The sequence below is a fragment of the Simochromis diagramma genome, unplaced genomic scaffold (genome assembly GCF_900408965.1).
Source record: "Simochromis diagramma unplaced genomic scaffold, fSimDia1.1 OVJJ01000816.1, whole genome shotgun sequence".
NCBI lineage: Eukaryota > Metazoa > Chordata > Actinopteri > Cichliformes > Cichlidae > Simochromis > Simochromis diagramma.
In genome coordinates, this window is record NW_024386908.1 from 9,981,102 (window position 1) to 9,997,331 (window position 16,230).

The 16,230-nt window shown below is 39.3% G+C and overlaps 1 protein-coding gene across 1 annotated transcript in view; it reads left to right on the plus strand.

The window, feature by feature from the left end:
- Window positions 1-16,230, plus strand: part of LOC120735736 (exocyst complex component 4-like) — a 131,225-nt gene that overhangs the window by 76,641 nt on the left and 38,354 nt on the right. Inside the window, exons 6-7 of the mRNA XM_040035347.1 lie at window positions 2,338-2,440; window positions 4,882-4,998. Coding sequence (XP_039891281.1) covers window positions 2,338-2,440; window positions 4,882-4,998 — 220 coding nt within the window. The remainder of the gene's footprint in view (window positions 1-2,337; window positions 2,441-4,881; window positions 4,999-16,230) is intronic.

Below are 16,230 nucleotides of genomic sequence, written 5' to 3' on the forward strand. Positions count from 1 at the left end.
CAGTGAGAGGACAGTCTGTCTCCCCATGTTTCTGTTTGAGATTTTGCTCGCAGTGTCTACAAATGGCCTTCTACACGCTGCAGAGAAGAGTACTTTCTGAGTTTTTAGGCAAGTTAATGGCTTTTAGATGGGTATGTTTGTGAGGGCTTGCATGTGTGTTTTAACTTCTATGCTGTCATTTGTTATCACCATCATCAGCATCATTAGAAGTTGTTATTCTCTCTACGGTATGCCATGCCACCAGCAAGGCAGACGTTTGGAAGATGTGGTTGTAATGATAATAAGCTGGGAGAGATTTTCTTTTAGGATCCATTTGGAAGTCACAGCTCGTCTGTGCTTTTCCCTGTGTTATTTATCCATTTACATTTTAACCAGGCTCACTACTCTATATTCCAAATGATCTCTCTGAAGCCACTCAAAAACATTTTGTTTAATGTGTGTTGTCTTGCTCACTGAACATGTGCTCTTTGGGCTGTATAAGCACTGTGGGCCCCAACAGTGCTTTTAGCCAAGCTACCTTTGCTAAACTTCCTCGCATCACCCATGGGCTCTGTATCCCGGGGAATGGGCCCGCGGCTCGGTGCCAGATGGCTGTCTGGATACACAAAGCCGTTTTACTGCCTCGTCCCTGCTACATTACTCAAACGTTATCACCCCTGCCTACAAAAATCCATCTGTGCTCACACACCAACTTATAGATTCATCATCTTGGCACTTGTATTGAAACAATGACAATATTGACAGTGTGCGAGGGATCGCAGAACAGCACGATGCACGTTCAACCTGGCAACTTTTATCCTGTGATCGATTTCTGGAAATGAAGTTGTCAACAACAGGAAAAAAACCACACACACACACACGTATGTATGTATGTATGTAGGTATGTAGGTATGTATGTATGTATATATATGTATGTGTGTGTGTGTGTGTGTGTGTGTGTGTGTGTGTGTGTGTGTGTGTGTGTGTGTGTGTGTGTGTGTGTGTGTGTGTGTGTGTGTATTTATATATATCTGGGCTCCATGGTTTTGCAAGCTTGACGGTTTTAATGAGGCCACAGAAGAGTTTTTCCTACTTAACTTTCTGTTGTGGTGAGTTTCAGTGGGAATCAATGGAGGATTTAGAATAGGTTTAGGTTTCTTGCTCACCCTGTCTCTCTTGCCTACTCTGACACACAAGGATGCACGCACATACAGAAACACACTGGCTCAGCTCTTGCTGACTAATTGGGTACAGTTGCTGAGTAGTGTGATCCCACGGCTTGTGCTCATTGTGTGCTTTTTGAGATTTGTTTTTATTTGTGGGCATTTCTGTGTGTGTGTGTGTGTGTGTGTGTGTGTGAGTGTGTTTATGCAAGCTTTAGGTAATCAATCATCCACCTTCACTGATCTATATTCCAGCATAGACTAAGTGTCACTAGTTGTCTGCAATGCTACAGCCTGTGGGCCCTAACTTCCACTTCGCATTACTAAAGCACGGAGACAGGTTACCAGGCAATGGAGTAGCCTTCTTTTTTTTTTTTTTACAAATGGTTATGTCCAGCTGAATCTCCAATTGGAGTTATCTTCACAGCCTCAGACCTGTATTATGTTCATCTCCTGTCTTCACTTTTTCAAGATCTTCCCACATAAAGCATTTCGTTTTTCCTTGTCTTTACACACTCTCTGTTTCTCTGTTCTGGAAGTTGAGGTCATACATTAACTGTCTTATAGGTCAAAGAATTCTGTTGTGAGGAGTTTGATTTATTTGTGCATTTATATGTGCTGAGCGGTTGAGAAGGCACTTACTCTTGCATGGTTTGCCCTGTGGTGTGTGTGTGTGAGACAAGGCCAGTGACCAGTGATTCTTTGACAAACGAGGTGTGTATGTGCCTCTACAAACCCATATATAACTGTCTGACCCTATCTGACCAAGCAGACACCAGCGTTTGGGAAGAATTCTGAGAGCATACACTCTGCAGCTGTGATTGGTTCATATTAATAACTCTGTAAAGCTCTGTTTTTTTTATTTTACTTTCCATTGTGTTTCTCTGTACACATCCACTATTGCAAACACACAGCTGAGAGTTAGCTAGTCTAACTGAAGTTTGCCCTAATGGCTCTAAGGAGCTCCACTGGAGCCTTTAAGCTTTATTGCCCTACTGAAAGGCATCTTGAGGGGCATTTAAAGCTTTCCAAAATTTGCTTCTATGGCAGACCTTACTCCTTGAATTGATGCTGGATCCAGTGATACAGTGTTATTGTGTTGCTGGTGTCAAGCCTGTATACTTCAACATGAGCCACTACTCACAGGTGTTTTTCTGATGTCTTAAAATCTGTATGTTTTTCCTTTTCTTTTCAGATTCATTAAGGAAATAGAGATGAACATGGGGCCAGGTCAAGCCAAGCAGTGCCAGCTTCGAGCTTTCCTCACTTACTACATTAATGATCTGTTCCTTAACCAGGTTAGTATAATGACAAATTGATGGATTTTATGAATTCTCACAGAGTGCGATATCAGCAGTCAGTGCACCGCTTTAGTGAAACACCAGCTTTCCCAGAAATCAATGCCTCACATTAAGAAACCGCAGCTACGCTTCATTGTAACTTCTTCCACTGCAGTCAACATCTGCTGTGGTTACTAATGAACTAAAAAAAATCCAGGTAGTGTTTAAAAAAACAAAACAAAACTCGACCTAATTTAAATTTAGCTGTTATCCCTTTCAGTATTGTCTACTTGTACAATTATGCACTTAATCTGCTGTGTCAGCATTTCCATGTCAAAGTCCTTTGGTTACAACACCATTCTGGACAGAAAGACCAAAGCGAAACAAAACACATATTCTCAGTTTTCTCTGTGAGAAGAAGCACAATGGCACAACAGCCAAATTTACATCTTTAACATTTTTTTTTGCTTTTTATAGACACAATCTCAAACTCTTGTAAATGCTGGATTTTTAAAAAACGTATTGTAGATGCTATTGTATTTATATATCTCCTCTCACTGAACACTGATTTTTTTTATACTGCATTCACTTAGTGTAAACTTGTGAATACAAATAAACACAAATAAATTTGACTTAGTGTAGTTTAATTGATTTATTTTTCGTACTGTCCTATAGTTCTTAAAATTGGGTGGATTTAGCAGTATTGCCTGTTTTTAAAAGAAAAAAGTAAACTACTTTTTTGTTTTATTTGGAGTGACATAAAATACCAATAGACCAATAGGATTTGTTGGAATAAGAAAACACACATCACTGCAAAGGTTTTTAAGATACCTTGAAGAGAAATCAAGGTTTTTGGGTTTGGGGGGGAAAGCTACAATATTTATAGAAAGATTTATTATTTTATGTATATTATTTCAGGCATATTTAAGTATAATTTTGTTATTTTTTTATATTTTTTTATTTTTTATATTTACAGTTACTTAGATGTTGCTAGATAGTCTGTGGTAATAAACTTTTTATAACATTGTATATGTATAATAGAGTAAACAATACACATATATCTTGACATCTTACATCACATGTTGATTTCCTGCCCTAATTTTTAGTTTCACTTTAACACTTTTTAAATACATAAACATACATTCCCAGAAATTTTTTAATATAATGTAACTGAAGCTGCTCATATTTTTGAAACTTGCACATTTCTAGTAGTTTGGATTGTTCATTGTTGTTAAATGACTAATGCTTGCTTACAGAGTGTGTGTTTAACTTTTTTAAGGCTATTCAAAAGTTCAAAATGCTGCTGTGTCTTCGCTCTAGCCTGCCTCATTAGCTGATAACCTTTAAAACTCTGCAGTGAAGAGGGGGAGGGAGCAAGACGCTCACAACATTGTTTGCACCGGGCCTTTATTTCTCTCCCATTTAGATATTGAAATGTAGGCATATTTTTATACTTTGACTTTTTTTCATCCCCGTTTCACAGTGGTTTCCTCAGATGCTAAATTTGCAGTCTTTTCACAACACTAGAACTGCATCACACACAGGTTACCCACAAGGCCTTATTTCTTAAGAATAAAAGCTCGCTTCACCTGCGATTTTAGCTTCTTACATCAGGAAACCACAAGCAGTGTTCGTGTGAATGAAAGGAAGCTCAACGGGAAGAATCTGAGCCAAACCTGATGTTTTGAAGCATGGACTTTCAGGGCCTAGTCATGTTCAAAACGAAATGGCATAGTACTAGAGACCACTGTTGCGTTTGAATTTCAAGGTCTTAGCTCAGTAGAATAAGGTGTGCTAATGCAACTACACGTTATTTTCCAAGTATATGTGGCCATAGATAGAACATAGATCTCTTCCTGTTTGCAGGTGCATGTATTTTAAACAGAAGAGTTTCCTGCACAAATGAAATCTATTCTGCATCAATCTGTGTTTTATTTGTTTGGTTTAAAACTGCTTTAGCACAAATGGAATTGTAATTCTGCCTCATGGAAACATTTGTCTCTCAGTTTCTTAGATTTTCTTTTCACTTTTAAGTTACCTACGTGATATGTTGTTTTCAAGCTGCGATCTATTTTCCCAGCTATTTTCATTTATTGCATCTTTTGTCAAGTCAAGCGAAGCCAGCTTTATTCATAAAGCACTTTAAAACAGCAAGTACTGACCAAAGTGCTTAACATTAAGAACAGAATAAAAATGCAAAACCATTAATACAAAAAACAATTCAAAACAAGTAAAAATCAACTCTCATACTGTGGCTAATGAAAAGAGGTAGGTTTTACGAAATTACTTAAAAATGGATTGTGAAGAAGTCCTTCTCTGGAAGCAAGGTTTTGGGGGAAGTTGATCATTTACTTGATTACTGATTACCTCACTCCATGGAATGGCATGGAAAACAGATCTTCATTCATTTCCCCTGTAAATATACTATTTGACGCAAACTTTTGTCAATCAACCATTAGGTACGGACAGAGATTAATAAGGAAATCGAGGCAGTTAGCAAGGCAGCTGATCCTCTGAAGATTCTTGCCAATGCTGATACCATGAAGGTTCTCGGTGTCCAGAGACCCCTACTGCAGGTAAGAGACACTCACCATATTCCAATCAACAATTAAATGCTTGGTAATAGCGTTTAACACTTGTAAATGTACCAATACTATGTATGTAATGGAAACAAACGTGGAGAGTATTGCCAACACAACTCACACAACTCAACATCACAAATTGTGTCCTTAAAAATTATCATCAGGTTAAATCAACAATCTTCTCAGTGTAAAGTGGACACCTGAACACTCATGGACTGGACAATGATTGTGCAAAGGGTGACTACCTACAGTTGCAAAGAAATCATTTGATATGTTTCATGAATACCTAAAAGAAGAAAAGTATTTGTGTGTTATTAGTTCAAACAGATTGTTTATAATTATCACTTCAATGAGGAAAAGCCTGGTAATTCCATAGGGTTTCCAAACTTTTTACTGAAATTATCTACCAGCTTTGATCAGGTTTGTCAGCATTTTTGCTTTATCTGGATACTCTGAAGTGCATTGGACTCTTTTGGTGTTAAAAACCTCACAAACCTGTGTGCACCCACAATATGCGAATAGCACGTCTGGATGCATGCAGCTGTTTACGTACATTCACCTCACTGTTTTCTGTGAACTGTTTCTTGGTTTAGGTTTTTAGACAGACAGATTCAGAATCCCTTCTCCCTCACTTTCTCTCTCAGATCATTATGATCAGCCTGCCAACTATCTCACAGGATCATAATTAATGCTGAAATTGTGCTTGATCTTTTTGGAGCTGTTTCTAAGTGGTGGTTACAGTGTGTGACACACGTGCACATATATGTCGTAGCACTTATATGTGTCTTTCATGGGCCTTTGTCTGCAAAAAACAAATTTTTGGTAATAATGGCTGACCTTCTGAGGGTTTTGTGGCTGAAATTCAGTGTGTCCATGACACACACACACACCACATGACTGTGACACTTCATGGCCGCTGTAGCAGAGAAGAAAAATGGCTTCACTTTTTAGATGTTTCTTCGTGTTGTGCCTATGTGTGCAAGTGCAGCTTTCTCTTTAGGTGTCCTAGTAATTATTTCCTGTTCAACAGTCAGGGCCCGTGCACATGCATGCACATAGTTGTTTTGTTATTGTCCTGATCTTGTGATATCTACCTTGCTTTATTTTGTTGATTCGATTTTACAAACTATCGAATCAACTCATTGTGACTTGCTAAAACACTGGCTCACGTGGCTGATTTTTGGCAGTCTTTTTAATTCAAAACAGGTTCGTGGCAGGTTGAGGATTATAACAATGCCAAAGTCAAGATTCAGACAGTTGGCAAGATTTGTCTCAGCTGTCAGATTCTCAATGTTTAGTGGGTATGCCTGTCTGTGTCTCCAGTATTGTAAAAATGTATGTTTTGCATGCACGCTTTATTTTTTGCATATCGGTCTATAATATGTATGTTTGTATGTAAGTGTGTGTTTGTCCACGCAGTTGTCAAGGAAGACAGTGTCCCAGTTTGTTTTTGCTGTGGGTGTTTGTGCGGCAGACCTTGGATATGAGTTGTCAGCTCGTGTGTACGCGTATGAGTGCGTGTTTTGCTGTGTGTGTTTGTTTCTGTCAGAGCCTCACTGTCTGCGCGCTTGGTTTTCTCACTGGGAGGGAACAGCGGTGGCAGTTCATTACAGAGAGAGAGACCGTGGGCGTTTGGAGTTCAGCGGGGTTTGTTTACGGCTCGGGCCCCTCCTTAACGAGGAGTTCAGCATCTTGCTAATTATGCTGCTGTGGCTAATGAGCCTTTCTGCTGATAGTGGGGAGTGCAATAAAACACTCCTTTTGTTTGGGCTTTTTGCCTTTTTTAATTGGGCTGAATAAAAGACCCTTCCCTGCTTCTTCTCTTGTGATTCACATTCTAGGGTCAGGATGGCATTTGTGTGTTTATGGTACGTTTTTCATGTGTGTTTTGGTAGCAGTTGTGTATGTTTTGCTACCTGTGTGTGATTTTGTTTTTGGCCTCCAATTTGAGAGCCATCCTACTGTTTTCTTTGATGGCCTTCATCCACATGGCCACTGTTATGACAGACTGCGCTCTCTCTTTCACAGTGTGGAGTTTTTCTATTCACTTAGTTGTCATGAGAGCTTTTGATAATGGAGTTTGACAGAGTTCATCCAGAGAATATATACTAAAATAGTTTTTGAACTGGTTCTGCGTAAAGTACTTTGTCAGGAACTTCTATCTAATCATATTGTGAGTCTCTGTGCTTGCACTAATTAATTAAAGATTAATCAGACGTGTCTTTGTGTCTACATATCCACGGTGTTGGTGGACACATATGTACTTTATGTGCCCCTTTTAAGTCCCCTGGTATTTTCTGTGCCAGATGCTATCAGAAAGAAAGAAAGACACACACTGGCATCACAACCAGCATGGTTAGAGGAGGGGGAATAGCCCAGCATCGCTACACAACATTAAACACCCTCTCTTATACACCTTGGCTGCAGCCGCATACAGCAAACCATAGGGGAGCACATTTTATAGATGCATCTGCTCTCTGCAACCACTGAAGCAAAAATTTATGTGCGCAATAGTTTGAATTGGAAGAAGATATTAGCGTTTGGGGTTTTGTATGGTGCAGAATTTCATTGAGGTAAGAGCCTAGCAGCACGCGTACATAGGCCATTGGTCACTTTTAAAAACCTGTGTATACACAATAAGGCATAATTATTGTGTAATCTTTGTGTTTCATATATATACACATATACAGCAAGACAATATGTATGCTATCCTATCCTTCTGACCCTCTGTGATACAATATGTGGTGGGGTTACCCATGGTCTTTTTTTTCATTGCTCCCTCACATATCATGGGTAGAATATTTATGAATGCATTTCCATGACATTAACTTTTGGAGTGGATCATAGTTATTAAATATATTTATGTTTTATGAATTATTTGACCTTTTGTTAGTGATATCTCTGCAGGAGAAACAGACAGAGTGACTTTGTGGAAAGGCTGCACAAGAGTCAAGGTGAATATCACAGCTTATGTTTGCTTAAGCAGCCTTTAATAAGCAATAGACATTCAGTCTAGGCATAGGTTAATAAGTTATAATGATAGGGGCAATGGTTTTCCTATCACTAGGTACCAGCGGTGTCAAATACTGTTTTTATATATCATGTATATGTATTCATCAAATTGATATGATTAAGAGGTGACACTGGCTGTATATTGTCCACTAGGAGCATGAGATAAGGGCTTTCTAGGGCTGTATATAGCTCAGTGGGAAAGGCTAATGTCCATTCATGCATCTGTGTGATAGCATAGCCTGGGCTGATAAGTCTCCAGAAGAGAGTTAATGTTTAAAAAGAAAAAAAAACATGAGCAAGGCAGCCAAGCTACCGATGTCTGCCTGTTTACAAATTCTTTCAGTTTTTCTGGTTACTTTCTTTCTTGCCTTGTCTTTGTTGCTCTCAGCCACTCATTTATTGTCACCATAGTTATTCCCATTTCATTCTTGTTTTTCTTTCCTTTTTGCAGGGTCTAAACAGCAACTGTAAAGCAACACACAAACATACACGCCAGTAGCCGCAGCAGTGTGATGCTATCTGTCCAGAGTGTTGCCACTGATTGATTCATTTAATTAGAGTTAGATCGAGGGAAAGGAGTATAGACGGAGGGAGAGATGGGGAATAGAATAGAAGAGCAAAACAGGATAGGGAGGGTATGGTCACTCTGCTGGATAGCTGTGGAGATTGGCTCCATTAATCTTGGTAGAACCCCCCTAGTGTCCCCTTTACACACTCACTTTGTGACGTCCTAACATACAAGAATACACAGTGCGCACATGCGGGGACACACAACTGCAATGAGACCAACCCACCAGAACACATTTCCCAGGCCCTGAAGACCGTGATGTCGAGCCACCTGGCTGGCCACTTGGTGCGCTTGTGTTTCTTAGTGGGTCTGTGAGTGCAGATGAATTGTTTGTATTGAGCTTGTTTACTTCATTAGTCAAGACCACATCAGAGCCATAATTACAGTACACATCAGCCCTCTCTTTCCAGCTAAGTATCATTCAGCTTGGTCCCCAGTGTCTGCGCACAATAGCCGCTAACTAGTCCTTTTGTATCTGCATGTTAATGGAGTAATTGTCTGTGCATTTGTTATTCATATGTGCACCTATTTGCATGTTTTGGGTGTTTGTCTACAAACATAACTTGTTCTTGAGCCAGATGAAGACTGATTTCATTCACTCGCCATCAGCTGCCAGAGCACTCATGGTATTGCGGATGTGTTCAGCGGCCAATGGACTGCTAATGATGTTGACCTTTTAGATTTCATATTTACATGTAGCTTTGTGAGAGAGAGAAGGTTGGAAGCAGGCACACATGCAGACACATACACGTGTTAATTGTGCATGCACACACGCTTCCACCTCCAGTAACTGTAATGACACTGACCTTTTTATTTGTGATTATGTGTGTAGGCAATGTTTATTTGTGGAGGGTTGATCGCTTCTTGTTGATTGGCTCCCTGCTTTCCACCTCACCCCCAACCCCAATCACGCCCTTGCGCACACACATAGACATTGGAGATGATGGTGCTGGTGCTGGTGGGATTCTCTTTATTAAGGAGACTCTCAGCTCCCCGTTCCCATCAACAGACACAGCAATCACAACACAATACACCTGTTAGCTGCATCAGCCGTGCCCTGTGATTGTGGCACAAGTGGGGGTGGGAGGTAACAGGAAGGGGGGTATTAGGGTAGTTAGTATACACACATGAACAGTAGACACACACACTCATTTACTGCCTCAGCACACTGGGAGATGAACAAACACAACCATCTTCACCAGAAGTAAAACCATCACACAGTCCCACATTTATTAGTAAAAAGTTTGTCAGGGGAAAATGCTCAACAACCATTTTTATTTGACCAAAATAGGCATTTTCGCAGAGAAATAAATAATATAAATGCTTTCCCATTTCCCAACATTTTCTCCTGACTGTTGCTTGGAACCCTGTGCTACATTATCTGTCATGAAAGCGATTGTGGCCAAGCATCCGGTTGACAGTTTTACAGCTATTAAGAATTATCGAGAAATAAAGCACCTTACCATTCTTACCCGCAGCACTTTTGTCTTTGCTTAAAATTAGTCCCTTCAATCTTTTTTTTTTCCTCCTCGACCAAGAGACACAAAGTTGTAATCACTAAGTCTACATGGTGCTCTCTAGAGATTGTGTGATCTTATGTTCTCATCTTGGTAGTAGCACCTTCAGTCTATCTTTAATATTTAATTAGTGCAGAAGTTTCTTTTTATTTTTCCACAAAATGAACACTATGACTTCCTTCTGAGTTTGTTCACCTCAAAGGCTTATTTCTCTTCTTCCTCCTTCCTCACTGCTGAAGGTCTAACAATACCTGCCACCCACCTTTGTCTGGTTATCTCACACCAAACACATGTACTCCTGAGGCTAACACCCAGCTGCCCTGGGCCAATAACCTGCCACTGCCATCGATATGTGACACAGCTGTACTTTTTTTGGTAGTATTTTTTTAAAATATATTTTCGCACAACTATAATAGTTATATATTATTAAAAAGAATTGTGTGGTGTATTAGAGAGAGCCTTTAAATAAGCCAAGAAAACACCTTGAACAGCCCTGGGTGGTGCATGTTCACACCACGCTTTGCTTCCACAGAGTTTCTGTGTGTAACAAGACATAATCTTTGCCTTTGGACTGAGTCAGTTACAGAAGGAGAAGTTAAAATGTCAGCTCAACCACAGACATGCCCTCTGGTTTTAAAGAAAACAGGCTGAAGGCTCCTGATAGAAGGTTTTGCTTGAATTTTTAATCTGCAAATGAAAATCTTTGTGTTTTGTGAGTATTGTTTATGTTTTTACATGTAGACCTAATGCTTAACACAGAAAACACATGCATTCCCCCAACATAAAGCATTCAACTGCATTATAAAATATAACTTTCATTCACCGACATGTAAATCGAGTTGTTGTGATAAATAATTCATGGTATTTGCCAATATGTGAGAAAGTGGTTGGGGGAACCAAAACACAAACACCAAAAAACTGGGGGATTATGGGGTGATTACTAGAATGGAGTTTGGGGTCACAGTGGAGATTCAAATGGCACATTTGAACTCCAGAGTGATTCCCAGGATTAGTATGTGCAGAAGCTCCATATTTTACCCCGCATTTGTGTTTGTGTGTGGGCGTAAATAGGGTGTGTGTAGTGTAGAAGCCCATCTGTAATCATTCAAGTGTGATATTGCTCCTCATCTCTCAATTAAAACACTTGCGAAGCTTAATGCATGTTTGTATTAAAAGTCATGATTGTGGTGGTGGTGGAGGAAAAGATGCATTCTTTTAATAACTCAATTTGTCCACCCGCAGGTTGTATACAAGCATTTATTTTATAGTAATTTATTACGCCTTACTGTGGCCATCATAGTTAAATCCGTTATTTTCCATTTCTCATTTTAAAAATATCCAGCCTCACATAAATATGTGATTAGATTTTCATAATTTTGATGATGAGCTGATTTTACCAACGGTTCTACAATGTTGGCATTTCATTCGATGGCACTCAAAACTACATCTGTTTTGCCATTTTCAAAGATTTCATCTGGAGTAACTGAGTGTTCGTTATGTTACCATTTTAGATGAAAGGTAAACACAATTATGTTTACTCAAAGGTTATGAAAAGAAGTTTCAGGCTGAATAAGCGAAATGAGTTGTGGAAATAGATCAATCAACCTCAAAGCTGCTTTCAAAACTTCATAAAGAATTTGCAGAATATTTGCTTTTGAAAAAGCTGTGACATCAATAAAAAAACAATGCATTTCACACCTTTTTTATCTCCCAAGTACATCTTATGTTTCACAGTTCTCTCAAAATCTTCCAGATTAGTTAGTTTCTCTGTTTTGTTTATATACAGTCCATTAGAGGACTGATTGCTTGTACTTAATTATAATTGATGGAGGGAGTTCATGTGTGTTTGTATAATCGTCAGAAATAGACAGTTTTCACAGTTTTTGGCAGTGGTGTGAAAAACAAAAAGACGCCATGATACAGCAGGATGATACTTATCCCTCCTATGAAAGCAGCCAGAGTATAGTAATTTTTCACAGAGTCCAGGGACAACTTTCTTTTTCATGTGTTTTTATGGGTATATGATAAGTGGGAAGTATATACAAAATGTTTGAAGTCCTTGAGTGTTGGCATTGTAAAGTAATTTTTTTATGTAACAAGCAACAGTAAATCACAAAGGTGGTCTTCTTGGTATGATTTAAGCTGCTCTCTTTAGTGGTCGCCATGGCAGATCCTCTGCCTCCATCACAGCCTATCCCTAGCATAATCTTCAGTCACAACCCTCTAGCACCCCTGTACATATCTTCTCCTTTTCTCACGCTGTCCTCTCATATACGTTCTCCTCTTCCTCTTGTCTCTGGCCAAAAGTAGCACACCGTCACCTTTTCCACCGTCACTCTGTTGGCTAACAACACCGGTAGGGGCCATTGTTAATCTGGGCCCTGACCTTTTCATTATGGAAATCTTGTTTTATATTATTCGCTTGTTTGTTTTGGCCACAAATTTGTGGCAAATGCCCTTCCTGGCCATTTATCCAGGCTTAGGACTGGCACTAGAGGTACACTGGCTTGTGGCACAAACTAATTTAAAAAAAGACGTTATTCACACACCTGGCATTGTGCCCCTGTTTAAGCTTGACTTTTTAAGCTTAAACAAACTCAATTACAAACTACACACTCATTTACATGCATACACATTAGAAGCAGCATGTGTTGCAGTTAAGCAGGCACAACCATGAGACCCATCCGGTGTGTGTCAGGGGAGTCTTCAGAGACTGGCTCTCCTGTGACGTTGATGAATGATCTGTCAAGACAATGTCCCACTCATGCCCAGTTCTTCTTTACCCAGGAGAGGAGAACAGCCTTTGTTGGGGGAAAGGGGGGCAGCCAGGGGTTATCTTTCTATGTGTCCCATTTGGTGTGTGGGTGTGTGTGTGGTTGGATGGATGCACGTGCTGCTGAGGTTGTGTTATTTTATCAATCCGTGGTCAGACATGAATGGGATGGGAGAGGCATTACACGAGTGAGTGGTTTTGGGTTAGAGCATGAGTGAAATGTCAGAGAACATAAGGTTAAACACTCTGACCTCTGCACAACCTCAAGGGGTACCCCCTATTTTAATGGGGTAAATCCATGATCCGTTTCCGATTCAAACCTGAGGCCCTCATCTCTCGCTTTCTCTTCTCACAGTCATCTCTGAAAACACAGTAGAGAAATCTCATGAAGCTGTTATTTAGCCACAGCCTGTTATTGGACTTTCCTAGTGAGCTTCAGTAAATAAAATCTTCTTATTCCTTCTACCTTAAATTTTTTTAAAACCTGATGACACGTTTAGTAAAACAAATTCGGCTAGCGTAGGGAGTTTAGTGATTGCATCACTGTTTTCTTACTGTAGTAATGACATTCCCTGTGCTGTGCTCTTTTTACTCTCTCCAATAAAGGAAACGACTACTTTGAGGGTGGTTTCTGTTGTGATGACCATGCATTGAGAGATTTTACCGCTGAGGCGCCAATCTGAGTGCTAGCTCTGCCTTCATTAAACCACTATAGCTGTGGCCTTCATTTCCAAACAGCAGTTTACCCCAGCAAATTCAAGATCCATTTGCACAACCCAAGTCTAATTTTCTGTGATGACTGTGTTTATCAAGTAATGATGTAAAACGAGTAGCGACACAGTGCAACCATGTGCAGCTTTAGGGTAATAAAATACTAGGAAGTAGAATTGCACAAGAAATATGGGTGGGTTGTTTATTTTGTTTGTTTTTTTTCTCGATACCACATCATGTTGACCTTTAAGCTTGAATCATTACACAGAGGGAGAGCGTAAGATAGACATAGATTGAGAAGCATGTCTACTCCTGTGTAACAGTCAAGTAAGATGGAGGATATGTAGCAGAACTGGCTTTCCCCTACCACTCTTACTCTCTCCGTCTAAGCCCTCCCTTTCTCAATCTGTCCCTTGATTACTTTTTAATGATTGCTGCTGCCTAAGACAAATGGCTGTGTTAAATGAGCAAATTAGACAAGGGAGCTGAGTGCAAGAGCATTTGTTAGAGCAGGAGTAATGGATCGGGTATCCATTGTTTACTCTTCTCCATTCACCGACTTGGCCTGCTCTTCAGCTCTTTGTCCTTAAAGCAGGAACAGGATATCGTTATGATTATGACTGCACAAGAACTTGTTGAGAATATCAGATTTCTAAACCAAAATTGTACCTTTTCCTCACTTTGTTTAACTTTTTCCCTTGAGTTTACATTAATGCAATTTTTTTGTACTTGCTCAAAGACGTTAATATTAATCTGTGGGTGTTTTTTCTGTTATGTTGCATTTGCCAGAACACTGCACTTTTATATCAACTGATCATCACTTGAGAATATAGAACCTTATGATGAGCATGCAAGCCATGTTTAATTTTTATCATAGTCATACTGGCACTTGTCTTTTAACAATTAATAGGTCTTGCTACAGCATCAGCCTATTTTTACAGAAAAAAAAACTTTGTTTTTATGAACTAATTAAATCCAAATGACTAATAATTATGAAAGTACTGACTTGTTTAAGTTTACCTGACCTTACCATACAGCTGACCTTACAACCAGACCCCTGGAAAAGGCAAAAAATTCTTATTATGACAACATTATCGACATAGTCACTGTAACAGAAAGTAGCAATGATGAAATTACTTTTTTCATCTTCTTATATAATCCAGTTTACAGTACTAGCAGCCTACACAATGGAAGGAAGGTAGTGGCTGCCTGAACTACACTAACAGCCTCCTCTCCTGCAGGGTCTGTGTAATTCCTTCTACCCTGGCAGGCTGACAGGGAATCAGGCATGGACAGTAAAGGGTGCTCCCTTGGCAGAGATGAGGCCTTGGTTAGCACTCCATGGGTATGGGCAGTGCTATGGATCATTACCTCCCTCATTGGAGTAGCTGCTGTTTGTGTGTGTGCATGTGCATGCTCGTCTGCATGTGACAGAATGAGCGAAGGGGAAACTGAACAGAGAAAGAGCTATTAATATTAATATCATTTTATCACATCAGGGGTTCTTTCTTCTTTTTTTTGATGATCAATTATAGTCACTACTGCCCCCTTTAGTCTAGCAGCCAGTTAGTCATACCAGATAGTTAGTGACCTCGAATGTATGGACCTTTTTTTTTAATGTATTACAAATGGTAGAATAGTAGATATAATACTTGTACATGGTAATTACATCGTTGAGATCCAAGACGCTCATTGATACCATAGCTTATTTGCATACAGTACTGTGTAAATGTCTTGAGCCACCACTCATTTCTTTATATCTTACTTCCAAGTAATAGTTGAGCAGTAGTTGTCCCGGCTTTCTGGAGGTTTTGTAAATTTTTTCTATGGGCAGTGGCTGTTTTTTCACTCATCATCAGTCAAGTCTTTTTACCCGATCATTTTCAAAGGAATGTTTTTCTTGTTTGTTGTTTTTAAGACAGCCACTTAAAACTAACCATGCAGTACCATCTGGAAGGCTTCTGACTGGCAGTGGCTACTTATTTTAAAGACAGACAATGCAACACTATCAGTCATGGATTGGCCTCCCCAGATCCCGGTTCAAGCAGTGTGGGATTATCTTGACAGTGAATGCAAGAAAAGGCAGCAAACATCCAAAGAAGAGCTTTAAAATATCCTTCAAGAAGCCTGGAGAACTATTCCTGAATACTACTTAAAGAAACTACAAGAAAGCTTGCCTAAAAGATTTCAAGCAGTATTGAAGAATAAAGGTGGTCAGATCAAATTTAGATTTTTTTTTTTTGCCTTATTTTCTGTATTTCCATGTGTGTTTGGATGTTTTAACGCATCCTTCCACCTATTTTCCATTTTCCTAGTAAAATATGAAGAACAGATGGATGGCTTGAGACTTTCACACAGTGCTACATTTAAGGTCATAGTAAATAAATGTTGACTTTGGAATATGCTGTCTGCTTGTATATGACATTTTGGTAGACAGCACTAAAAAACAAGGTGCTATGCTACTCTTGCAGCTGTTTGTATCTTGAGTAACGCAAGTCATTTTTCATTTTATTAGTTTTTTGCAAAAAAAATGTAGGTTTTCTATTTCGCACCTTCACTTGAAACTTCATATGAAATTCACATATTCACATATATCAGAGAAGGGATACGAAGAGAAATAGAAATCATTTGTTTAAGATTGGCTT